The sequence below is a fragment of the Mesocricetus auratus genome, unplaced genomic scaffold (genome assembly GCF_017639785.1).
Source record: "Mesocricetus auratus isolate SY011 unplaced genomic scaffold, BCM_Maur_2.0 Super-Scaffold_100013, whole genome shotgun sequence".
Lineage (NCBI taxonomy): Eukaryota > Metazoa > Chordata > Mammalia > Rodentia > Cricetidae > Mesocricetus > Mesocricetus auratus.
In genome coordinates, this window is record NW_024429196.1 from 64,232,750 (window position 1) to 64,259,042 (window position 26,293).

The 26,293-nt window shown below is 37.7% G+C and overlaps 1 protein-coding gene and 1 pseudogene across 1 annotated transcript in view; both read right to left on the reverse strand.

The window, feature by feature from the left end:
- Positions 1 to 26,293, reverse strand: part of Ranbp9 (RAN binding protein 9) — a 76,342-nt gene that overhangs the window by 8,235 nt on the left and 41,814 nt on the right. The window contains exons 5-12 of the mRNA XM_005066347.4: positions 22,170 to 22,192; positions 15,693 to 15,877; positions 13,707 to 13,819; positions 12,326 to 12,434; positions 10,772 to 10,962; positions 7,896 to 8,040; positions 4,675 to 4,796; positions 2,853 to 3,004 (exon numbers count right to left, since the gene is read on the reverse strand). Of these exons, the coding sequence (XP_005066404.4) occupies positions 2,853 to 3,004; positions 4,675 to 4,796; positions 7,896 to 8,040; positions 10,772 to 10,962; positions 12,326 to 12,434; positions 13,707 to 13,819; positions 15,693 to 15,877; positions 22,170 to 22,192 (1,040 nt within the window). The remainder of the gene's footprint in view (positions 1 to 2,852; positions 3,005 to 4,674; positions 4,797 to 7,895; positions 8,041 to 10,771; positions 10,963 to 12,325; positions 12,435 to 13,706; positions 13,820 to 15,692; positions 15,878 to 22,169; positions 22,193 to 26,293) is intronic.
- On the reverse strand, positions 16,966 to 17,061 carry LOC121143841 (annotated as a pseudogene).

Here is a 26,293-nt window from a genome sequence, read left to right on the forward strand (position 1 = left end):
GAGCAAAGCAGCCAACCACTAGAGCGTTCTTACCTCTAAGGAAAGCTGGGAGATCCTGTTCTCAGTGTGACTGCATACTGAATACACTGCACTCCTGTCTCCACCTGCCTCTCTAGTGCTGGGATTAAAGGCCTGCACCACCACTGTCCAATTTCTATGGCTAACTAGTGTGGCTGTTGGGATTAAAGGTGTGCACCACCACTGCCTGGCCTCTATGGCTGTGGCTAGCTTTGTATTCTGATCTTCAAGCAAGCTTTATTAGATCATAAATAAAATGTCACCACACTCAAACACTAAAGAAAAACAAATTCATAATCACAAATAATCTCAAATAAAGAACAAAGAGTAATTTCAAAAGCTCAACTACATTTGACCTCTTGTAAATTGGTTGTCACTCATCTCTAAGTTTGCGAAACCAGAGGGAAGCAGCTCAGAACACTAAAGTCTCTAAAAGACATAGCTGCTTAGAAGTCAGAAATACAAAATCAAAGCCAACTATTATCTTTAGATGAAGACGAAAAACTGCTTTCATATAATTCAGCATAATCAAGAAATACCTCTGAGGTATGGTCACTCAATGATGTTTTCTGAGTTTCATGTTTAAATGAGAACCAAGACAAAGTAAGATGGAGTATAATCTTAAATATTCAAAACTAGTAAAATTAGACATTCCTTCATCTGCTCAGTTAGCACAAAGTTTTGACAGTATACACAGTCAGATGATGTGGGTATAAAAAAGCCTAAGAATTCTTGAGCACATTTTATATTCCCAAGTATCTCCTAAATGAGACATTTTCAATAGTGTGGTCTAGGGGCACATGATGTCTAGGCCCCTTTCAAGGGGCATCAAACTCAAAAGTGTTCATAGGATCACTATGGTTTTCCTTGCTCTTTTCACTTTCATAGCCTGTTTCACAGACACATGAACGCCTGATTCATCTGTTTAATGGGTTCAATGCAGAAGTAGATCTGAGATTCCAGCTTTTTTTTTTTTTTTTGGTTTTTCGAGACAGGGTTTCTCTGTAGTGTTTTGGAGCCTGTCGGTCCAGCCCAGCCTGGAACTCACAGAGATCCGCCTGCCTCTGCCTCCCGAGTGCTGGGATTAAAGGCGTGTGCCACCACCTCCCGGCCCCAGCTCATCTATTAACAGGAGGGTCCTGAAAAATTAAAAATACTGTTTCTCATTTAAGTGGGGGTAATTTTTTAAAATAAAACGTCAATAGACTTTTGGAAATTTAATTTTAGCTTCTAATATGATAGACAGCAACAGATATTAAAACAATAACAACAAAAAAAAACTTTTGTTGGTTGGGGGAGGGCCGGGGCACAATACTCAGGTAAAACCCAGAGCCTGTTGCAGCACAGGTAAACACTTGATCACTGAGCTAAATTCTCAGCCTCTTATCAACAATTTTTAAAGGACTGAAGCATCAGAAATATTAAGAACCATTATCGTAAGGCAGCCCTCAGCATCTCGCAATGAAGTACTATGTAGATACCTAAAAATTTAATGAAGAGCTTAAATGTTAACTTTCTTCTTAACACTCTTGACCAAGGTCTGAAGCGTTACATAGCAATGCATACTGATACTATATATTACATGTATTCATGAGAGACATACTTAAAATGGAATAGTAAAGATATATCTGACCATTAGAGAATCTTCTAAAGCAAACGTGGGCAGCCATTGAACTGATACATGAATATCTATTTCTACCAACTCTTACATCTAGTACAAAATAGTAATTTAACTCTCTTTCTCTTGATTGCTGAAGGTTACCACTAGCAACACAACTGTTATATTACACAGCAGATGATGTGGCATAGTTACTACATTTCTCTTCCTGCCCTAGCTATTGAAATGTAAGGTTTAGTAATGCCTTTAACTGAGGCTACTGTGCAAGTAGATACTGACCATACCCTTGGCATAAAGCCATAGTGCTGGCCAAGCGTGTGGTATTAGGTACTATTACAAGTTGCTGGTCATAAATTCTCAGTTCAAGTACAGAACAAAGACTGCCCTGTGCTTTCTAGGCTATGCTGTGTTGGAATATAAAAAGTTTCCTACAGGCTTGTAAGTTAAATGCTTTATCTCAGCAGGCAGTGCTATTTTTGGAAGCCCTGGAAACTTTGGGAGATGGGACCCAGCTACAGGAACTGGGACAATGGGACCATGCCTTTGAAGGCTATATGAATGAGCCTCAATTTCTTCCTGTTCTTGGTATTCTGCCCTATCAAGGGGTGACTGTCCAGGCAGCCAATGTCCCTATCATTAAGTAACATTTCACCCTTCTGGGGTCTTTGATGAGTTGAAGATTATATAGTCATAGATAAAGTTTTCCTTGGTTATGATAAAAGGTAAATTAGGTATAAAACTTTAGATTCAAGAAGATAAATAATAGAGTATTTTTTTCTACATTTTTCAAATAAAAATGGACTGGCTATTGTAACTGTAGTTCTTGTTGGGGGAAATGTGGACTATTCCTTCACTTTGTGTGAATATGTGTCGCAGTGACTGGGTTAATAAAGAAGCTGACTAGCCACAAAAGTTCATCTACACATGAGGGCTCTAACTTCATCACTGGATTAATCTGACAAAATGGAAACTGGAGAAGGTGGAGCCTACTTGTAAGGAATAGGTCACTGGAGGCTTGCCTGCAAAGGGTACCATTTTCCTTCACCCCATCCTTTCCCCGTCAGTCCTGCTCTAATGAGTTCCCTGGGATGAGGTTCTGTCTCACCACAGACCCAGGAACAATGCAGTGGGGACAGACTGAAACCTCTAAATTGGTAAACATAAGTAGCCCCCCAACGCCCCGTATGTTATCACTGAAAGCAAGCAACACCCGTACCTTCAGCATTTTTTTATTTGCTGTGTTCTTGCCACATTCTCTCCTCAGTTGCTCACTCATGGCTTGTAGCTCTCGGCCAAAGTGGATCATTCTTTCTATGGCAGCCTGACTTCCTCCACACAGCTGGCGTCTTAACTGACTGGAGTCAACTTCTACAAGTGAAACAAACAGCCATTTCACTACTCATTAGATGGGAAACAATGGAGAATACAAATGTTTTAAATAACATTTTTATACTCTTTAGTAACTACTGTTTAGTAGTTCATCTATACACAAATATATTACATTCTTGAGACAAAGTCTTGTCTGGCTGGCCTTGGCCTCTCAAGGGCGGAGGTTACAGGTTATGTACCAACATGCCTGGCTGCTAAACAGAGATTTTAAAAAAGTTTTGGGTTTTTTTGTTTGTTTTGTTTTTTTGAGACAGGGTTTCTCTGTATTGTTTTGGAGGCTGTCCTGGAACTCATTCTGTAGACCAGGCTGGTCTCGAACTCACAGAGATCCACCTGCCTCTACCTCCTGAGTGCTGGGATTAAAGGCGTGAGCTACCAAAGCCTGGCTCAAAATTTTTTATATGGAACTTTGTAACTCAAAGCTACACTTTATCTGTCTCAAGAGTCTGGGATCCAACATTCAGTGCAGCCGAAAGGAGAGACCCTTTCAATGTTTACATGGAAAATTAAGTGGAACTCCTAAAACAACATGAGAGAAGGGAAAGGGAGGGAAGGAGGGGGGAGGGGGGGAAGGATGAGGATGTGAAACACAGTGATTCCTTCTCAGGCTTTAACTGATAACAAACAGAAAATAAAATGTTCTTGGAGCATTTATTTCACTAATGAAAAAAAAACTAATTACACTATTAAGGAAAATGTAAGCTTTAGAAGTATTTTATATTATGTTGATTAATACTTAGTAATCGACAACATTGTACTCATATAAATCACTACTAATGATATCATTCATAAGATGATGAAGTATGACTAACATTTACAAAGTACTTGCTATAATTAGCTTTCCATAAATGAATTCATCTGCTCTTCACAATGACTTAGATCATATTTTATCCATTATACAAAAAATTAAGTATTTTCTCCAAGGTTAAGCAGCTAGTTAAGTAGCAGCTGCAGCTTTCAAATCCAGGTAAATCTGGCTCTAGAACTCATGCCCCTACCCAGTGTGTTTCCATCTCTAGATATAAAGGGTCTTACACCAGCAGCAAAGACAGACCAGGCTGTTCCTTAAACAATTTCAGTGATTATCAAAAATACAATGAAATCTAATACTAAACCAAATTCCACAAATGATTTATAAGCTTCAATCATTTCCATTGTTTGATAAGGATGTCTGCTGACCATCTAACTCTATAGACATTAACAACTAAGTGAGGCATTCAAATGCATCACTAAGGGGTTGGTTTAAAGTGGGAGAAGTCACACCTAGGAACAGCCTATGCATGTCATATGCTTGCATTTAATGGACTTAAGAGATTGAATTTAACTGAAATTTACAACATCATTGCTACCCACTTGGTCTTACTGACTACACTGGAAATGAGTGTAAAAATTTTTCTATCTCCAGCATTCACCCCTGAGGTAGTGAAGTATGCAGGATATCACAAGAGCTGAGCTAGCAAGACTGGCATCTCCCCCTCAGGAGCCCAAAGATGCCTGCTCTCTCCAGAAACTCATGCTCACAAAGAGTGTTAAGTGAGATGTTTCATCTTTGAAATCTGGTTAATGATTAGCTACAAATCAGTCCAAGTAAAAGCATAACCTTGTAGCCACCAATTTTTATTTAAAATGTAAAAAACATCACTGCAGACCCATTTCGGTGTCACAATCTTCCATTTCGTGGTCATGCTTAGAGCTACCATTTAGGAAACCGTTGGATGAGGTTTCTCCAACTCCATTGGAGTAGTGATCTGTTTCCATGTCTACATCATTACTGAAAATGAGAAAACAAAATAAGACAAAACCTAATTTTAGATTTTAGTTTAAGGTAAGTTACTACACAACTCTGTAGCCTTATAAAAACTAATTTTCATAAAACGACAGGAATCTTCAAATGAGGCACAAGAGGTTAAATCTCAACATATCAAGCACACACATAACTGATCTCTAACAAACCTGAACTGCAGGAGATGAAGGAGCAGAAAGGCACACGTGCAAGAGTGTGGTGATTCTTATGACTTTACATTAACATGGGAAAAACATGCTTTGCCATAATACTTGTTTTTCAAACTCAGATCTGTACTTCTTTCTTGTCTGAGTCTTCCTGAGACAACCCTTTCTCTCCACTGCCCCAAGAGTCACTTCTAACATTCAATGACTGAGAAAACTGGCTCAGAGAACCCAGTGGACTGCTTCCCTGCCCTCATTATTTGCTTGCTTTTAGACTTTGTACAAGTCTCTAGACTTTTTCATATCTACATCATTACTGAAACTTTGCATTTGGTCCCTGTCCTTGGTATTTAAAAATATGGTATTTCAAAGTAACTACTAAAAAAACAAAACAAAATTCAAACGACTCTGGCTTATCAGCTTCCAGCTCCATAGATCTAAACAGCACTACTACTCCTCTCCAGACCGTCCTGTTGACCAGTGACTCTAAAGGACTACCCCGTCTTCACTTTTGATTTTTATTTTAATGGGATCTTTGCTGTCCAAGCCTTGAACTTGCAATCCCCCTGCCTCCATCTTCTAAGTAGCTGAAATCTCAGCTATCCACTATTATGGCTAGCTCAATAAAGCTTTATTTTTCAACAGTAGCCAGATGGTTTCTGGACAAGTTCTCATGTTTGCTCATCCTGCATTGTATCAACGCCTTGTGCTACATACATGCCCTTTCAGATCCACCCAGGCTTAAAGAGACAATAAATACTTTAGTCTTAAGATATCTCCTATGAAGAGCTAAGCAACACTTAACCCAGAAGTGGATAACTGGTGGAAATTGAGGAAATGTGGGAAAAGGGCATTTCTCATTGTAAAATACATTCATTTGTAGGAAAAAGAAAAACAAAACAACAAAAATTGCAAACCCTCGCACAGACAACCCACTATTTAAGCTGAGGGTATGTGAGTAGAGGTGTGCACATACACATTACACACCAACCCCCCCCCCGACTCCTGTGCAATAGTTCTATAAGGAAATGACAGACCTGGGAGACGAGGCAAAGGATGAACACACTGACTCAATAAGAAAAGTATGCTCATCAGAAAAATCTCATAAGAGGAAAATAAACAAATTTTAAGCTTTAAAATCCTTACTATCACAGTTTAATTATATAAGCTTTTAAGGATTTTGGACAATTTGATTTATTATTGGAGGCATTCATTTATTCACTCATCCACATTTAAAAAAGCCTTGAGGACTGTTCAAGTATTGGACACTAAGGATATATTTATACTGCTCTCCAAGTGCTCAGCTAATCCACATACCCCCGAGTGGTCTCCAGCACTGCTATGAACAATGTTAACTTAAGGAACACGAGGTAAGAAGGTACAAAGCAAGGCAAAGGTCTATGTTACCTACAGAGACCACCCGGCCTTGGGTCTTAAAGCCAGACAGGAGTGAGTGGGTGGACCAGTGGGAGGAGACAAAAGCACAAGCTCCTACGTCACAATTGGTGAGCTTAAAAAACAGCATTTACTTTCTGATATTCGGCTATACAGCTGTGAAATGGTTTACACGGTTAATGTCATCTTTGCTGACTTTACAGTATTGGTGCAGAGCAGTCATTACCCAAGTACAAATAATTCGTACTGGCTAGCAGCTTAAAAAGCAGTTGCTAAGTTTGCCGTCTTTTCCTTCTCTACTGCAAAGGAGGATGTTGCACTGTCTTTCCTGCAGCTAAGCAAGAACAGGTTTACTATGCAACTTCCTGTCAAGAGGGTAGCATCTAAGAGAAAATGCCACACACCAACAGCAATCTTACTGCCAAAGGCAGAACTCTCTTAAAAATACCATTTATAAGGTTCTAGTTAACATTTATTTATGTTTTCCATTCAGAATTTTTTTTCCCCAAGATAGGGTTTCTCTGTGGCTTTGGAGGCTGTCCTAGAACTAGCTCTTGTAGATCAGGCTGGTCTCGAACTCTCATTGATCCGCCTGCCTCTGACTCCTGATTGCTGTAATTAAAGGCGTGCGCCACCACCGCCCGGCAGAATTTTTTTCTAATAGGTCAACTTCACTGTGAATAAGTACCCGCCCTCCTCAGCAGTTCTTTTTCCTATGGTTCTCAGTCTTCCGTGCCCACCCCAGTGTGCAGATCCTGTACCATATCATCACCTTTTTTCATGTATACAGTATTTTACCACAAGACAGATAACCCAGAAATTTCCATCTCTAAACTTTTAAATATAATTTTTAAAAAGACCTCTTTCTGCAAATCATATTTGCTATACAGTTGTTCCATGGTAACAGTTGGTTCTCCTTCAATAAGAAATTTAGAACACTGCTTGAAAACGCAACGGTTTTGGTACCAGTTATAGGACCACATTAGTATGAACCTGATTCAAATGCTACATCACTGGGCAGGTTGAATGCACATAAATTGTTCTTGGATGATTGTATTCAAGTGATTACATTGAATGCATGAACGTTAAATTCGAGTGTGCCAAGACCCATAGTATAGTTATGTTCGTTAAGATATCTCTTCTTTCTAATCTTACAAGTCCGATAACACAGCCAGCAGCATGTTTGGTACCAAACCGGTCCTCGATATTATTACCATGCTAATGACAAAGATTCTTATGTGAGCATCTGTCCCACATTGCCCTTGGAAGGAGACAATGCACAAAGCCCAACAATCTGCCTTATAGCCTTCCTAGAAGGAAGAACATAGTAGGAAAAGGAAGAGCTAAGAACAGCTCTGCACACAAGGAAGCTGAAAACCTACAGGAAATAGTTCTCTACCCTGTTACGTTCTGGAAGCTCATAGCTGCAGAGTGGATCATAGAAGTTCTTCAAACATTATCAATGAAGATGGCATTTATGCCCTAGCTATTTCTATTAATACAAAAGTTAGGCAAATCACTTTTTTACCTTGTGAAGTTATTAACTTGCTGTGACCTTGACATATTGATACTGTTTAGTTCTGGTACATTCAAACTGGATAACTGGTGTTTACTATGGCAATATGATTGATGTGCTTTATTTGATATTACACCATTGCTACAACTTTCAAAACCTGAGAAGAAAACAGAAAAAGATACCACAAAGAAACAAACAACATTTGATTAGGTTGTAAATAATACTTTTATATTTTATACTTCTAGAATGTAGGAAAGTCAATGGGAAATGTAAATAGTTTTTTTTAAAGCTGGATAGTGTAGTAAGGCTTCATTGTAAACTATTATTCCCTCCAAATTTAATTACAGATCTCATTTAATCCCCACAATCACTCACAAGGGCCCTACAATGTTTGTAACAAGGACAAATTATGAGAACTGGGTTAATGATTACATTGTAGTGTTAACACAGAGTATTCTTACAAAAGCCTAGATGGTCATGCCTATCTAAGCAATGTGGGATAGCCTAAACCTCCTAGGCTACAAATTTAGACAGTATGTTACTATACTACATGATATAAGACATCGTAATATGGGCCTGGAGAGATGGCTTAGCTGTTAAGAACTTTAGATGCTCTTGCAGAAGACCTAGGCTCAATTTCCAGCTCCTACATGGTATCTCATGGCCATCTATTACTCCAGTTTCAGGGGATCCAATGCCCTCTTTCGGCCTCTCCTGCCAATGCACATGTGTGGCACACAAGCTAATGTATATGCAAGCAAAATACCCATAAAGAAATCAGAATACAATGATATGTATTTGCTTACTTTAGCATAGAAACAATTACAATAAAAATGTCCCATGATTTTGTAATGCTTTTCTGCTCCATCAAGATCACATGGGGCCAATTTGCATAGTTTGTCACTGACAGAAATGTCATCATGTGGCATGTTATAATCATCTAATTTTACAGATGAATGAACACACCAAGTGTCTGATATTCAAGGTGTGGGGGCTAAAGATACGGACGTGTAAGTCTTGTCCTCATATGGAACAGTAAGTCAAAAGCCTGAAGTAAAGCTGTACAGACTGTAGGAAAGAACAGAGGTGTTACTTGATAGGGAGTAAAAACTATCCCATCATCGGATCTGCTCTATAAAATTAAATACGGGCTTAGCACGCTGACAAACTAGTAGGATGACAGATGTGGAGGAAAATAAAGAAACTGGAAGAGTGGAATGTAGACAGGGTAAATAAAGAATTTTTTCTAAAGAGTTACAGAGTATGTGTATGGCTTTGGGGATGACCACTGAAGCAGTGGATTTTACTGAAGAGCCTGTCAGAATTCATCACTGAAATGACTTACAACACAATGTCAATTGAAAGACAAGGTCAAATGCAAGAATATGATCTTCTTAATTCAAAATGACCCAAGGAAGTTTACTAGAGTTGAAGACAGACTTACTATGAATGAATAATTCAAATTGGCTAGAAAAGCTTTTGGCCAAGTCAACTATAGATCTTGACAACATCAATAATTTCTGAAATTATGGTGTTTTCTGCGGAAACCATATATTATAACTGCTTTCTACAGTAATACTCTGACAGTTAGGCAGGCAATGAAAGAGGTCTTCCATTTTAGATTTCTAACTTGACCCTTTAACAGCCTCCTTATCTGACCAAGTTAAAGTACTACAAACCATGCAGTTCCATATATAAAGGGTAAAGTAGGGTTTATTGTTTTAGGTAGATTTCTGCATTACAAGCTATATACAGTAGGTACATATGTGAATTCTAAATTCCTTTTTATTAAAGTTTATACTCATGTTCTATGTAGCTGAAGGTTTTAGACAGCATTGGTCTGAGGTTATTATCAATAATGACTAGTTTGTTTCTTTTAAGGAACCAACTTTATTAAGAAACATCTTAATGGATCCTTTGCTTTAATATTCTATTCAAAAGAACAGTGTTTTACTTTTTGTCTTGGTAAAGAAACTAGTAAGTTTTACGTTAGTACTTCTGTGCTGAGAAACCTTTTGATTTAAAACCTTTTAGGGCTTATAAGTGCTTTCAGCCCCAAGAATGACAGGACAAGCATTTGCGGTAGTGTTTTATTGACATAACTTTAAGTACTTCATTGTGGAAATGTACACTTGAATAAAAGTGTATGTGGTGATACAAGCCACCCTTGTGGTTCAGGATATGCAGGCTGTGTGTTTATTTAGCTTATTACATTAAATTATTATTGTACTTAGCTTAGAATAAGAATTAAAATTGCATTTAAAGAGGCCAGTCTTTGTGAAACTTGTTGGTGCCTCTTAACATCTCTAAATCAGTACCTGGGGAAACACTACCTGTTCCATCCACTAATACAAGCAATAAATAGTGAAGAATTAACAACAAAAATAAAGCCAAATACACAGAGCTAAGAGCTCATGTTGAGAAACAGAGAAGAATGAGGAGGATTAGGAAAAAAATCTGTAGAAGTGATGGCAACAGAGCCTGAGTGTGAGCAGCAAATAAGCTGAAAGAGAGTCAGGGAAAAAAAGGTTGGGAATGAGTCAGGAGAGTTAGGAAGCCAGTGAGCAGTGAGGCTTAGAAATTAGTGGGCAGCATAGCAGGATCATTTTAAATCCATACCTTATTAAATATGGTTACTTTCTCATTATTGTCAATGGGTTTAGTGACAACTCATTCTGAATGATGACATTTATTTATTAAGATCTATTAATAGTCTTAGTTACTTATGATACTTCTTGGTACTAATATCCTATATGTCTATATTTTTTTACATAAAACATGAGATTGTATATATACAGCTGAAAGGGACAATAATGTCTAGATCTAAAAAACTTTTAGGAGTCAAAATTATATAAAGAAGAGTATAAGTTTAAAAGATTGTGTCTCACCAGAAAAATGTGCAGAACTGCTTTTGCCTGGTGCTAAACTGTGGATACTCATTCCATGGCTGGGACTCATGCTTGGACTGCTAAAAGGCCGAGGACTGACAGGGTAACTGTCTTGAGATTTTGGACTTCGGCCTCCCAAACACCGTACTTCACTATCTGTACCATTCACCATTTCTATAAACTGACGTACTCTGAAAGAAAAACAGAAAGCTTATTTAGGCATAATCATCAAATCTGTATATAGCTATAAAATTAAAAGACACCTCATTTTAAAACTCAGTATTTTCTTGGTATCACATCAAGTGAGTCATGTAAAAAGAGACTTTGATACACATGTACCTGTACAAAGCACAACCTTCTTCTGGCCCTTCCTTACCCAGGTGCATTACCAACCTCTTAGCCAAAATGGGCCTCAGTTAGCTTTTACTGTGAGGCAAAGTAACTGACATTTGACTTACAAAGACCTTCTATTGTTTGGAAGACTGAAATCCTAAGCTCAGTAACATCCAATTCTCTTTCTGATACAGGGTCTCACTTTGTAGTCCTGGCTGGCCTAGAACTTGTTATGTGCAGACCAGACTGGCTCAGAGATCCACCTTACTCTGCCTTATGAGTGCTGGATTAAAGGCATGTACCCCCACACCCTGCACATGCAACTTTCTTAAACAACAAAATTCATTTAAAAAAATTTTAATGCCAAATCAGGATGTCTATACTCTAAAAAAAGCAGGGAGCAAATGATGATGTGGAAGTGAATCAAAGAAAGGATACACCAAGGAGAACAGTACAGGAGGTCCTCAAAATGTTAAGCATAGCTATTAGCCAGCAATTCTACTTTTAGGTTAACAATCAAAGAATTGAAAGCTAGGACTCATATACTTATGTGTACAGCAAAATTATGCACAATGTCAGAGACAGAAGACAGCAGAACAAACAACGTGCAGTGTGCATGCACATGATGGGACAACGTCCAACCTCCAAAATTAAGGAAAAGCTGGCCACATGCTACAATACAGACAAAACTCAAGGACATTATGCTAAGTGACTAAGCAGGCCACAAAACCACCAATACTGTATATGAGGGCTCTGGGCAAGCAAGAGAGAAGCTACTGTTTAATGGGCAAAACACACATTAAATGCAAAAGTACTTAAACACGTAAGAATGGGTAAAATACTGCATTTTATGTATATTTATTATAACTTTTCAATACATCCACTGAGTTACTCAGATACCTTTTAGGAGAAAACTGAAGATTACTGCCTTCTAAGTTAAGATATTCCCATTTTAAAGGGGAGACTGAATGATAAAAGCAAACAAAGTACATAGTACTTAGAATTCGTAACACAAAACACTCTCTGCATTTGTTCCCACATGCTAAGCACCTGCTTGCCACTAAGCTACACATCCTCAGCTCCACATTTTTAAAAATATCATTTAAATGTCCTATATTATAAAAGTATATGTAAATAACAGAAACAAGAACACAATCATGAAAAATAGTTTTAACTACTTAAGATGTATAACACATAAAATAATATTTTACTAAAACTCACTTTAATGTGAAAAGGAGATTGGGATTTCTTTCAAGTAAACTTGGGTATAACTGTTGTGTTGTTTCAATGGCTTCTCCCATTCGTCCTGCTAACACCAACTTCTGAATTCCTATTCAGAAAAGAAATCAAAATATCAACTCTACAAAAGAGAGACAAACAACCTTTAATAGATCCAGAAAAAATTAACAGTGAAAATCTCTAAAATAATTACTGTTAAACTCTTTTTCTAAGCAAACTTTGAAGTTTAGATTAGGAAATCCAAGGAAAAATTTCAGACATTAAAAACAAGTCTCTTCAGAGACTAATATATTATGAGTGAGTATGTAAAGTATAGGAAAAACATCTACTGAACAGTATTATACTTTCAAACAGTAAGATCTAGAAGACTGTTAAAGAAATGACACTTAAAATGTTTTATTTAACCTTATGACCTTACGAGTCACGACCAGAACAACAGACTTTGAAAAGGTCAGAACTTTGCTAAATTAGACACCGAGGATATAGAACACTCGAGTAAGTGACTGCCTCTATAGGACAGAGCATACTGAGGCGATGAGAAGGACCAGCATACCATGTGCTACAATGCGCTACAACTGGTATCACTCTGGCCATCAGACCTTAAAGAGGGTCCTCTCACCCATCACTGTTAGCTGTTGCTCCATTTCATCTTTCTACTATTGCCATTGGGGGGATCTCCTCGGATGGCTAACTCACATCCCACTGTCAGGCTGCTCTGCCCTGTTTAAACAGTACCAGCACGGGCAAGCACAAGGCCCTAGGTAATGAATACTTACATACAACACTTAAACTTAGGTAGCAATTTAAAGACATTTAAATTTCTTTCAAAGAAAAAAATTTCACATACTATCTCTTCAAAACTGGTTCCAAAACACCACAAGAAAACTTTGTATCAAATACTTCCTATTAAAGCATAAGTAAGAAGGTTGTCCTACTACACCTTCCCGCCACCAGGGGCTGACACCAAACCCAGAGCATCGGGCTCTAACGAAGACCTCAATCCTAACCTTTTAAAGGAAACACAAGAAAGGCATTGCTTTTTCTACAAAATTATTTCTGTATTTACAACTCTAGTGTCAAATTTTTTTTTCAAAACTGTCAATGAATGTGGCAGGAGGATGAAGCTAGGCTCAAGGTCAGCCTGAACTACACAAGACCAACAAAAGAGCTCCCCATCCCTGGAACAAAACAAAAATACTCACAAAAACAACTCAAAAAGTCAATGAAAATGAATATGGAGGTATCCAATTTAGAACAATATATTCAGGAAATTTTGAATAAAAAAATAAATTTTATACAAGTTAAAGCAAACCAAACTTAGAATTTAAAAACAAGTATTCGCCATGTACCAAGGTGTTCTTACTTTGTCTATTCTTAATGGATGCTAATTCTTCTAGAACAGTCTGGTCTGTAGATCTGGCAAAGGCCTCTGCTGTGGCACAGTACCCATGGTGGACTAAATAAGATGAAACCATTCTTAAGAGAAGAAGAGGAAGAAAACATCATTTAGTCAACAGAATACATGCATCAGATGACAAGCTTTGTTAATAAAGTTTAACCTGCTATTACAAAAACAATCTATTTCCTTGAAGCCAGGCTCTACAACTTCCAACTTTAAAATAAGTTATGAATAGTTCAAAAAGATAATCTAAAATAAGACCAAAGGCATTAAATCACTTTAAAAAATTCTTAAGATCCCTATGACCCCTGGCTCCCCATTCATTTTCCTATTATTCAGTCCCAGTAATCATAATTTCTACCTCACCTTAATCATAGCTATCCCAATAATAACATGTTAGCTAGGTGTAAAACACCCAATTTTGAGATAACTGACTAATATTTGGTGTTCTAGAGTTCCAACTACTTTCTGTGTTCATCAGTTCAGTGAGATGGGATTCCAAAGTGTGAAGAAAGACACTGATGTTAGCCCAGAGAGAGAAGTGTCCAGAATGAAACCCACGAGGGACCAACTAAACAATGAGGAATCAGTTTTGCAACCAATTAATTATGCAAGATTTAAGACAGTGATACATTTCTAAGATACAATCTTATGTTTTAAAAAGCCCCAAGAGTTAAAATAGTTAACCAAACAATATTAAACAAAAATCTGCTACCTCCAATCACTATCTTCTCTAAACAATACCCAAGGTTTTCTTAACATTTTAAACTCCCTCTCGACTTTTGGACAGATGTATAGTCTAAGAAAGTTGACTGTCATAGGAATTTAATTTTCCTGCCATTCCTTATGATATTCTACTAGAAAGCTTTTCCTAGTAACAGATTTAACACTTACTTTCTTCTCTGTTGCTGGCATCCTCCATTATTATTAATGAATTCAATGTATTTATGCTGCACTTGGGCTAACTCCACAGTCAACTGCTCCTTGGTCTTCATTCCCTTTATCTTATCCTAAGTGTCTAATGGTAACTTATATAAAAAATAGCATTAAAAATAGTTACTAAGGCTTTTTTAAAAATTACATTATTTAATGAGTGTGCATGTACACCCACACAATGGCACACATGTGGGGGTCAGAGGACAACTTGTAGGAGTTGGTTCTCTCTCTTTCAGTAGTGGGTCCCAGTAATAGAACTCAGGTGGAAAGGCGTAGTGGCAAGTCATCTTTCTGCGATCTTGGGCCATCTTTGTTGCCCAAGTTATTACATTTACATTTAATTTTTAAAGCCTTTTAGGTGGAGGCCTACAGTGAGGCTCTTGGACAGGAATACTTACAGTCTCCCTGAATTTAAATGCTAAATACAAAGAAAAGAAGGAGCTCACTCCAGTAACTAGAGCCACCCAACTAGCACTCTCACCGAGAGAGCAACTCACACAACTTGCCCTGGAAAACGATGTATGCAGTCTGGCTATCCTCCCATATATCTCCACATTGAGAACAAGCACCAAACAGTCTTTTTCCTCCATGTGTATCTGAACCAGTGCTGAGGAAGGCACCCAATGTCATGTCCCTAACCACAGAACCCCAAATATATAATCTAGGTCATACCTCTAGATTTATCTTTTGTCAACATTTCTAGAAATTTGACTGTATAATCTACAGAAGTCACTCAGCCATATTACTAAGGTTAACAAAGGAATTTACTACCTTAATGATCAAATGTCACTATTTCCTCCATCTAGCAGAAATACAATTCTGTATGTGCTTACCACTTTTATTTCAACTAGTAAACTACTTTTTGAGAGATTAAAATACAATCAATAGTATACACAAATGGTTAGGATTTAAATTAGACTTCTAGACACTCATCTTTGAATAAAAAAAAAAAGAATAGCTTGCCTTAAATACTCAATGTTTAAATTCTGTACATTCAAAATTCCTTGCACTTACTTTTGTATCATGGTCTGCCATTCTCCTTCTCGATCCCCAATGGGAAACCGGTCTATCTGGGCCTGTATTTTGGTTCTCCATTCCCGCATGTAGTCTTCTATATCAAATACAAAAGGATGTTGCCCAAAATTGGCATCAACCACTTCTCCTGGTGTCTGCAGCCCCACAGTAGGATACAAATTTGGCTGTAAGACAACACATTTCTTTAAATATCTATTGATTGTACACTAAAGACTTCATTATCTTTGCAATGCAAGAATAGAACCATAAATTTATTTCATGAATACTTTGAAATCTCAATCAAAATATTAGTGGAAGACAACTAAAGCAGCACATTATGTGTTGAATAAAAACTTATTTTCTAAATTCTAATCATCAAACAACTAAGATATACACATGAATGATTCTGAGACCCTGTTGTCCATGTGGCACTGTATTTCTAATACATGAAAAATTGAATCCGTATTCTTTAAAACGTCATTATTGGAGGAAAACAATGCCACCATTAACCATGTGACTTACTAGAGGCGCATACAGATGAGGTAATAAAAGAGCGGTTTACCACACCGCTAACCACACCCACTTTACGTAAAGACGTATACGGACATAGGCGGTGAACTTTTGGGCATGGCTAGGGCCGGTACGGGGGAGGGGGGGAAGGTATAAAAGACTGAACAACGCAAGTCTTGGTCTCTTTTTCTGGCTTTCGGTTTCCAGTTCTGCGGCAGAAAACTACTCGGCTCATCTGGGTTACTTGTTTGGTATCTTGTGAGTAATTTCTACAATAAATACTTAGTTTTAGTTTTACTTTCAGTAAATGTGCCGTTTATCGTTACAGCATCATTTTGGTGTCAGAAGTTTTGGAATCCGGATCCAGGCGCCCAGAAAAGTGGCTGCTCCCTTGGCCCGACCAGGCACACGTGGACTCTCCTTTCGCTAAGTTCCAAAGCTTTAAAATTCACATAACTCAGGCTTATCCCAGCCTTTATATATGCTACATGTCAACAAAATGTACACTACAGCTAGTTCACAGAAAATGCCATTTACAATTTACTACAATCATTAACAGCACACCTGGAAGCTCTGCTTTTATAAAGACAGTGGTAAAAACTTACTTTAAGGACCAGGTGTTGGTAGCTCATGCCTTTAATCCCAGCACTCGGAGGCAGGGGCAGGCGGATCTCTGAGTTTGAGGTCAGCCTGGTCTGCAGAGCGAGTTCCAGAACAGCCTCCAAAACAATGCAGAGAAACCCTGTCTTGAACCCCCCCCCCCAAAAAACTTCATATGGAATGCTCATCCTTCCACAGGGGCCATGCTAATCTTCTCTCTATCATTCCAATTTTAGGGGATTCGTAATGCAAAATAAAACTTTAAATGTACAATTTCAAAGGAAAAAGAGACAAATATGAATATTCAAACTGAAATGTATTGAAATATACCCTAAGATTTTAAACTGAAAAAAAAAAAAAATCAAATGTACAAAGAATTAGCTTCTTTTGCTGTCATTAATCTACTGCTGCATCCAAAAAGAGACATATACTGAGTGTTCATTAAATGCCAGGTCCACTCATTAGACTCTCCTGTGAGATGCTTGTTGCCATTTCACAGATGAGCAAGTTTTTGGGCTGCTCTACACCAACAAAGACAACACAGGCTAACAAACACTAGGTCAAGTTCCATCTTTATTCCTGAGACTTCAAATCCTCCCTTAGTACCTGGATTTTTGCCTTGTTTCTTTGCTCTTAATTATAGTTATCACAAGTATTTTCACAACAAAACAAGATAAAAATTAAAATGGGATAATATGAGTGCTGAAAGGGGTTTACAGCAGACTTTATATTTAAAAGTAACTATTCAACAAATAACACAAGTCAGAAACAAAATAGTACATCAAAATAAATATGAAATCTAATTAGATTATTAAGACAAATAGACAAAGTATTGATCCTTTTGGTGGAGAGATATGGCTATGTACGTTATACTTTATTAAACAAGAGTCTCAGGATGGCCTTGAACTCATGACACTTTTCCTGCCTCAGACTTTCAAGTGCTAAGATTATAGGTGTGATCCATCATGCCTAGCTTTTAACTTTTAGTAATCAAAACAAATTTAAACCCTAAGCAGGTCAGACACTCAATACAAGTCTTCTCATTTTACTTGAAAACTTAAGACCCAAAACCTAAGAAACAATTCAATAGCACAGCTTGCTAATGGCATCACATAAAAGAAGGAAAAAAATCTTTTTACTTTTAACATGGCAAATTTTTCATTAAAACCAACACATAATTATTAGTTTTCAAACAAAAACATGTTAAAGGATCAAAGACAATGAAGACATCAATGGAGAATAAGACAATTCTGTAATTTCAGGACAAAAACTACAAGCTTAAGGAAGCTGTGGTTTACCATGAAGTCACAAGCATTTAGAACATAGATGGACACAAAATTCCTTCTTCGAAAACTGCCATCCTTGCCTACTGAGACACAATTTTATGTCCTTTTCAGAATAGAATAACCATTTCTACTAATGTACATATTCAAATTCATATTTAACTGAAGTTTTGTTATATTTTAAATATTTATTTAAAAAAAAAACAAATAGACTTCAAGTTAGCTTGTAGCCCTGGACAGTATCATCGTTTTAAATGAGAACAGGACTAGAGTGATGGATGGCATAGCAGTTAAAAGCATTTGTTGCCCTTGCAGAAGACCTAGGTCTGGTTCCCAGAAGCAACATAGCAGTCCACAACAGCCTGTGACTCCAGATCCAGAGAACCGTATATACCCTTACAGGCTGTGGGGACTAAGCATACATGTGGTATGGAGATAGACATGTGGGTAAAACATTAATACACATAAAACTTAAAAAATTTTAAATGAGAACAGCTAAAGAATGACAACAAAAGGAGTATGTACTTGATTCCAAACTGAATTAGTTTGCTTAAAGTTAAACACATTTCTCAAACAGATGTGAACTAAGAAAAAATATTTTTAAAAAATGTAAGGTTTTAGAGTAACACTCAGGAGGTTGTGAAAGGATCACCAGAAGATGTAAGGCTGTCAGAGCTGTGTGGACACACTATGACTAATGAGTGCAACAAAACAGACAAGGAAAATTAAGGCTTTTTGCAAATATACACCCTCAGGATTCAATTCTCCAACTAACTCAAACGAAACTATAGGTAAGGAACATTTAAGTATTTTCTGTAATCCCTTTAAGGGAAAGACTAGCTTTGTTTTTTGTTTTGTTTTGTTTTGTTTGTAGTAGAAAAGTGAAGTGCAGCATGCAGACCTCTAGAGACACAATAAACCTATAAGAGCTACCACCATAACTACCTTGCTCAGTAACTAATAAAGTTGCCACTGTTTCACTCTAAATGGGGGGACTACACACAACATCAAGGAGGAAAAGAAAAACACTAGAAGCAGACAAAAAATATGCGTGCCTAAAACCAGGTATGCCTTTGTTAAATGGTCACTACACTGCACTGCCCAACAAAGAGCCAAAGAGAGCTAGTATAGCCCAGCCCACCCAATGATGGGATTTAACATGCTTACAGCCTCAGCAATCAATTCTCAGCAACAAAACCCTCCAACTAGTTCCACGTGAATCTTGGGAGTGTTTTTATGACAGACCCTGCAATAGTTAAGGATGCCATCATCTTACCTACTAGAATTTACCTTCAAGTTCTGGGAGATAGCTCAGTGGGTAAGAGAGCATGCTGTGAAATCAAAAGAAACTGAGTTCAAGTCCCCAGCACCCATGTAAAAGCTGCCCATGGCTATGTGTGCCTGTAACGACAGTGCTAGGAGCAGAGATAGGGGGACTGCAGAAGCTCGCTGGCTGGGAAACAGCGAAGTTTAGGTTCAGTGAGACCTCCTCCTCCTTTGGCCTCATCACCGGCATGCGTGTGCCACCCCACCACGTATGAATACCCTCCCACACAAAATACTTTGCACCTGCGTACTTTGTCACCCTGGTTGTCACCAGCATAAATGTTCTATTCAATAGCAAATTCAACTTACACACTTGCTTACTAAAGAATATGGTCTATAGTAGTAGTTTTCCTCTCTGCATTGTATCACCTTTTTAGGGGTATTCTCTGAGACAGGGTTTCTCTGTGTTAACAGTCCTGGATGTCCTGGCACTCACTTTGTACACTGGGGTGGCCTTGAACTCACAGAGATCTGCCTGCCTCAGTCTCCCAAGTGCTGGGATTAAAGGTGTGTGTCACCACCGTTGGGCTTATGTCAGCTTTTGTTTGTTTTCTAGTGACTCATTTAATAGCAAAACAATATTCTGCTAAGTTTCGCTGTTTTTTTTCCTACTCACCTTTTCACCACCAGTTACTGCCCTATTGTCTACTTCCTACTGTAACCAAGACTCTCCAAAGTCACCCATAGTCTCTTCCTATTCCTCTCTTAAATTCATTCCTACCAGACTTTCTCTACTCCGCTAAAACTTCCTTGTCATTGTCACTAGGGACCTCTACTCTACTACTGGCCAATTATGGGTTCCTACATGACAGGAAACATCATAGCATTGATGCAGTTGATGATTCCTGTGATTGAATGACACTGGGCTTGGGCATCTCAATGCCTGGTCCCCAGCTGGTGATATTGTTTGGAGAAGTTTAGGAGGAAGTATGTTATTGGGGCAAGCTTTCAGAGTTCATAATCTCTCTTCACTTCCAAGTTCTCTCTGCCTCATGTCTGTTGTTGAGGATATGATCTCTCTGCCTCCTGCTCGTGTTATCATGCCTGCTGCCAGGACTCTTAGCCCTCTGGAACATAAATCAAAACAAATTCTTTCACAAGTCACCTTTGGTGGTGATGTTTCACGGTCTTAGCAACAGGAAAATAGTAATACAACTCCTTCTCCTTGATTCCTATCTTTGCCGGGCTTTCAGTGTTAATGCACTGTCTTTCCTACCTCACTGATTGCTTCTCAATTTCTCTTTGATAGTTTCTTACATTCTCCAAAACTTACCATGACCTAGAAATCCATCTGCTTCTCTCTGGGCCAACACATACTTACATGTTGTTCACAACCAGTTTTAAGATTTTGACACCTAAATGCCAAATGGTTCCCATGTTTACCGCAGATAATTCTATTTAATTCCAGCTTGTAACCCCAACTGTATATTTTGATCATATTTGACTCTTACACCACTAAATTACTCACCCTGCCCCCAAAATGTTCTAACAAATCCAGATGCGGTGTCTACTAGGGAGGCTATGGCAAAAGGACTGCTTGACAATTGTACAGATGGAGCAACATGGAGACCGCCTATCCTAAAACAATGAGCAAACAAAGAAAACTGCTCTGCTTAATCACTAAGGAGTCCTATCTCCACCGCTCACCCTCAGTTCCTCAGGCCTACCATCAAAGTCAAGTCCTCTTTCTGTTTTTTTTTTAAAGATTATTTATTTACGTGTATGTGTGTGAATACCAGATTAAAGAGGCCAGAAGAAGGTGTCAGATCCCCAGAAGCTAGACTTACAGGTAGCTGGCGCTGGGAACTGAACTCTAGTTCTCTGGAAGAACAGTATGTGTTCTTGGTTGATGAGTCTTCACATTACTCCCAAATCCTATGTTGGACTCTGCCTGACCACTTTTCTCCCTGCTGTCTGAAATACTCTTGCCCCACCCGGTTGAAACTTGACGCTCAAGCTCCATTCTGAGCAACGATCAGCTTCTACAGCTCTGTCTAGGTTTAGTGTGTCCTAGTTCTCTCTAGAGTACACAAACTCCTTTAAAATGTCACAATTCACTATTTTTCATGCGCTTACTCTAACTTCCTTACCTTAGTCACTGATCTCAAAACCCAACTCCAGAAATCCTTACTGGCTGCCAAATGATCCCAAAAGGCACAGGACCTGACACAGCAGGTCTCCAATATAACTTAGGTGACTGAGCAGCTACAACTGTACAACCCTTTGTTAGCATGCTCAAACATAACCCCCAAAAATTTACATGAATGCACAGTAACAAAAGTATGTTAGGGCTAGGGGCATGGCTCAGTGTAAAGGGGTGCTTAGTACAAAGGAGGCCACAGGTGTAATCCACAAACAATCAAAAAGGATATCTTGAGGCCGGGCGTTGGTGGCGCACGCCTTTAATCCCAGCACTTGGGAGGCAGAGGCAGGTGGATCTCTGTGAGTTCGAGGCCAGCCTGGTCTACAGAGTGAGTTCCAGGACAGCCTCCAAAGCCACAGAGAAACCTTGTCTCGAAAAACCAAAAAAAAAAAAAAAAAAAAAAAGGATATCTTGAATAATCTGTTGGACAATGGGATAGATACTTTGCAATTTGGAGCTTAACTTCTGATGCTCCAGAGCGACTAGAGAAGGGCCTTCTATGATGCACAGGACATGCACTGAATATGAATAAAACTTCTCTACATGTCTACCTCCAGTTTCTTGCACTTCTTTTAGTTAAATATGAAAAACATCTTTCAAAAAATTATGTCTTACCGGTAAGTCGGTGAAAGCAATACCTAAAAAGAAAAAAGAAAGGTATTAATGATTTTTTTCAAAGGCAGGTAATAGCAAAAAGCTGAATATCTAACTAAAACAAAGGGAGAGAAAAGCAAAGGAAGAAAAAGTGAAAGAAAAGCCTAATTTTCTCAATAACAATAATGTCTACCTGGGTGAATGCTGTCCTACTATAGATCATCAGTCCTACTAATTACACACATACTGTATTTCTGGGATACTGGCATTAACTCCAGAGTTTTAAAATGATTTTAGACAAACCTTGAGCAATATATGAGTGAGGACACTGGTTAAAACAGTGTCAGATTTGATTGTTTTACCCACAGCTGTATTATCCACCTCAACACTTAATGCTTGTCTAGATTTAGCTTTTACAAAAGTTTAGGTTGGAACTCAGCATTATAGTGCATGCCTGTAATTCTAGCATTAGAAGACAGAGGCAAGATGATCAGTTTAGGGTCATCCTTAGCAACACAGAAAATTCAAACTCAGCTTATGGTTTCCAAAAAGCAAAAGTAAATAAAAAGCATTGTGGGTGAAAGGACTAGACATTTCTGTTTTTAAAAAAGTGAACAAAAGCAAGTATAGTAGTTGTTTTAAAAACAAAACACGGTTTCCTGACAGGACATAATAGCAACACATGCCTGTTATCCTAGCATTCAGGAAACTGAGGTAGAAGGACCTCAGTATGAGGCCAGTCTGAGCTACATGCTGAAACCCTATTTAAGAAACAGAACAAAACAAAACAAATCCATTCCTTCTTGAAGGATGGAGAGTGCTCCTGGATGCCTAAACTGGAATTTAAATACACACAGCCATGTGCCAAATAGAACTGGAACCCTGGTAATGAATGACATATATATACCAGCATGCTTAGCTACAAAAACTACTACAAATGAGGCAAGGATTTCTGTAGCATCTCACCGTCTGTGTTAAAAAGATTGACTCTCAAGTAAGGCTCAATGCACAGTCTAATCACATACTGCAAACAAACAACCAGCCTAGCACCAGCATCTCTCCTGTTGTGAAAAGCATCTAAAGCTAAGAGCACCTACTACCATACTCTGGTGTGCCAACAACAAACCCACCCAACCATAAATTATGAATTTCCTGTTTACACTGGGCTCCATCCCAAAGATATCTCATTTTATATATTACAGATACACATACACACAAATATCCTACAGTCCAAAATCTGAAATGTTTCTGGTCCTCAGCATTTCATATAAAAGATATTTAACTTGTGATAAGTATTTTCAATGAACAAACAATGCCTGTTGTTGGTAAAGCTCTGTTTTTACGACTTTTACCAATAAGAAAACTGTGTTCATCCGTCAAAAGGAAAGCAAAATTGGAAGGTGTTTTGTTTTTGTAATTCCATATGAAATATTTTGACTATATTTAGTTTCACTTATAGTGGTTGGGAGCTAAACAGAAAAAAATTATTCCAAAATCATGAGAAAATTAAACAATACAGAAAATAGGAGAATATTAAAAAAGGTGACTATCCCATTTTTAAACTTTTTATAATGTAGCCTAATTATTTTTCTCAAATACATGAATTTTAATAAATCTGTCCAAATTTACATTGTTTTACCAAAAATTATTGTTAATAATTACTAAAGTTTTTGCTCTTTATCAAGAATGCTAATGAAAAAGCCAAATTAGTTCCAGAGATCAACGCTTTCAGACATTTGACAAATAGGCATTCACAACCTGTGTGGTTCAGGACACAAAAGGATGCCTGTAAGGAAGCTGGTACAATTATTTAAAAGTTACTCTCAATTTCCTGACTTGTCAAGAAGCGTTCTGAAATGTTATCTTCAGCTAACAAATGATGTTTGATAAGAAAATATATTAAAATCTTCAAGTTACTTAAGTTCTATACTTATATATATCTTATTTTTTCCAAATAAAGAGCTCTCCATTTCTCTTTATATAGTAAGCACATGTACATTTTGAAAACTCTGCTTGTGGTTGATAGAAATATAAATCTGCCAGCATTCTTGCAGAAGTCCCCTCTGCAAATGTCCTTGGGAAGGGCCAGGGACAGGAGCTGAGCAGTATTTGATCTTCTAGACCCTGGAGCTCAGACCTAAGGCAAGAGGACCTTTCCTGTAAACAGCCAAGTAGTTAACCCTTTCTGCTCTCTGCCACCACTATTCAACCCTGACACTACAGCCAAAGAGAACGTATAAATGAATGGTGTCACCTCTGCAGCCCTGGCACCCAGGCTGGACCCTCCACACAGAGGTGCCCAGCATCTATAACTTTTCAGGTATCATTTCAGTTTTATCTGATGAGTTTACTGTGGCTCTAAACACTGAGGTGTTACAGGTACTGTTTTTATAAACTTAGAGATGTTCAGTAAGTTGCCTGAGGTCCAGGGTAAATAAGTCATGAGTCGAAACAGTCAAGACTGACTGCAAAGGACTCTGATTGATCATCATTATATTACCTACATGCTCAATATTTATTAGATTTATGCACATCATCAAACATTTCAAATTTCAGAAAATTAGAACGTAATTCCATAATTAGGTACCCTTTTCTTAAGCATCTTACCTTTTAAAATGGCTTTCTTATTCAATGAAAAGGTTTGATTTAAATGTTTGTGAAAATCTAATAGGAAAAAATCACATCACCTGTGATCTTCCCATCTCCCAAAATAAAATTTCTTCTCTGAAAAGTTTAAAAAATTAGTGTTAAAAAGGCTAATCGTGGTTTTCTAATAATGTCTTGTTTTGCATTTTTGAGCTGTCAAACCTAAAAGCAGACCTCCCTTTAAAGTTTAAGATCTTAACATTTTAAGCAGCCAGAAAAGACTAGCATAAGTTAACTACTTTGCACATAATCTTCATGGGGTCATTAACATGATACATGAAGAGAATATAAGATTTTTTTCGGTAGACCAATAACAACTTTTAAGTCATATTTTTTTTAAAAGTTTCAGAATTTTAAAAAAAATTCTAAGTGAAAATATTAAGATGGAGAGAAATGCAAAGACGTTACAGATGGATTGTGCTGGGGGCACTATAGAAACCCAATGCAAACTGAAATTTAGAATTCTCTTCTATGGAATGTAGCACAAATGTTTCTGTCATTTAAGAAATTCCATTACAGATAAGCAGACTACTTGCAGCCTAACTTTGAAAATACTATTCACAAGTAAAGCTGTTTATGCATTCTAAGGCTATAGCTTTTTCTTTTCATGTGAAGCCATCAGAAATAATTTGCTATGAGCATATTCATTTTCCCAATGGTAAAAATGTTTGGTTTTTAAAACCATTAGTCTTACTACCTTTCATTTTTCTTGTAATTTAAATAGAAAAGAAGGCTAGAGAGATGACTCAGCATTTAAGAACTGTTCCTGCTTTTCCAGAAGATCCAAGTTCGGGTCCCAACACCCACACTGGGCAGCTCATACCACTAGCAACCCCAGCTTCAGTAGCTCCCACACCTTCATCCGGCCTCCTCCAGCACCCATACATACATGGCATTCATTCACACAAACATGTCCATGTGTACACACAAATAAGAATACATCTTTTTTAAAAAAGAAAAAAATGACTAGTAACAGCTATACACAATGCTAATGAGCATACCCATATTCAGCTAAAGCCTTTAATTTCCTACTAATCTTCCATTAATGTACTTTAGCCCACGTCTTTTGTTCCAGTTATATACTTAATTCTGCCCTATGCCACAGGCTGTCTCAGACACCATCCTTCAACAATCACCACTAGCAAGTCTAACCTTTAACTATATCCATCTTAGAAGTACTGAGCTCTTCACTCCTTTTAACTGTTCGTCCACACCATTCTTAGAACTGATCTTTTCTTTTTTAAATTGTATTAGAGAGCTGGATAATAGGGACATTATTTTTTTCAAGCCAAGCTTGGAATTTCTATCACTAGAATGAATGGCTCAATACTGAGCAGTACTTCTATTGTTACTTCTGTACAAAAGGAGATGAATTTTTATCACTTAACATCCACACAGACAAAATAAAAAGACATCTAGTCATTAAACAGAATCACATAATAAATATAACCACCGTACATTAGTAAAATAATCACAATATTTGGCCATTTTGCATGCAA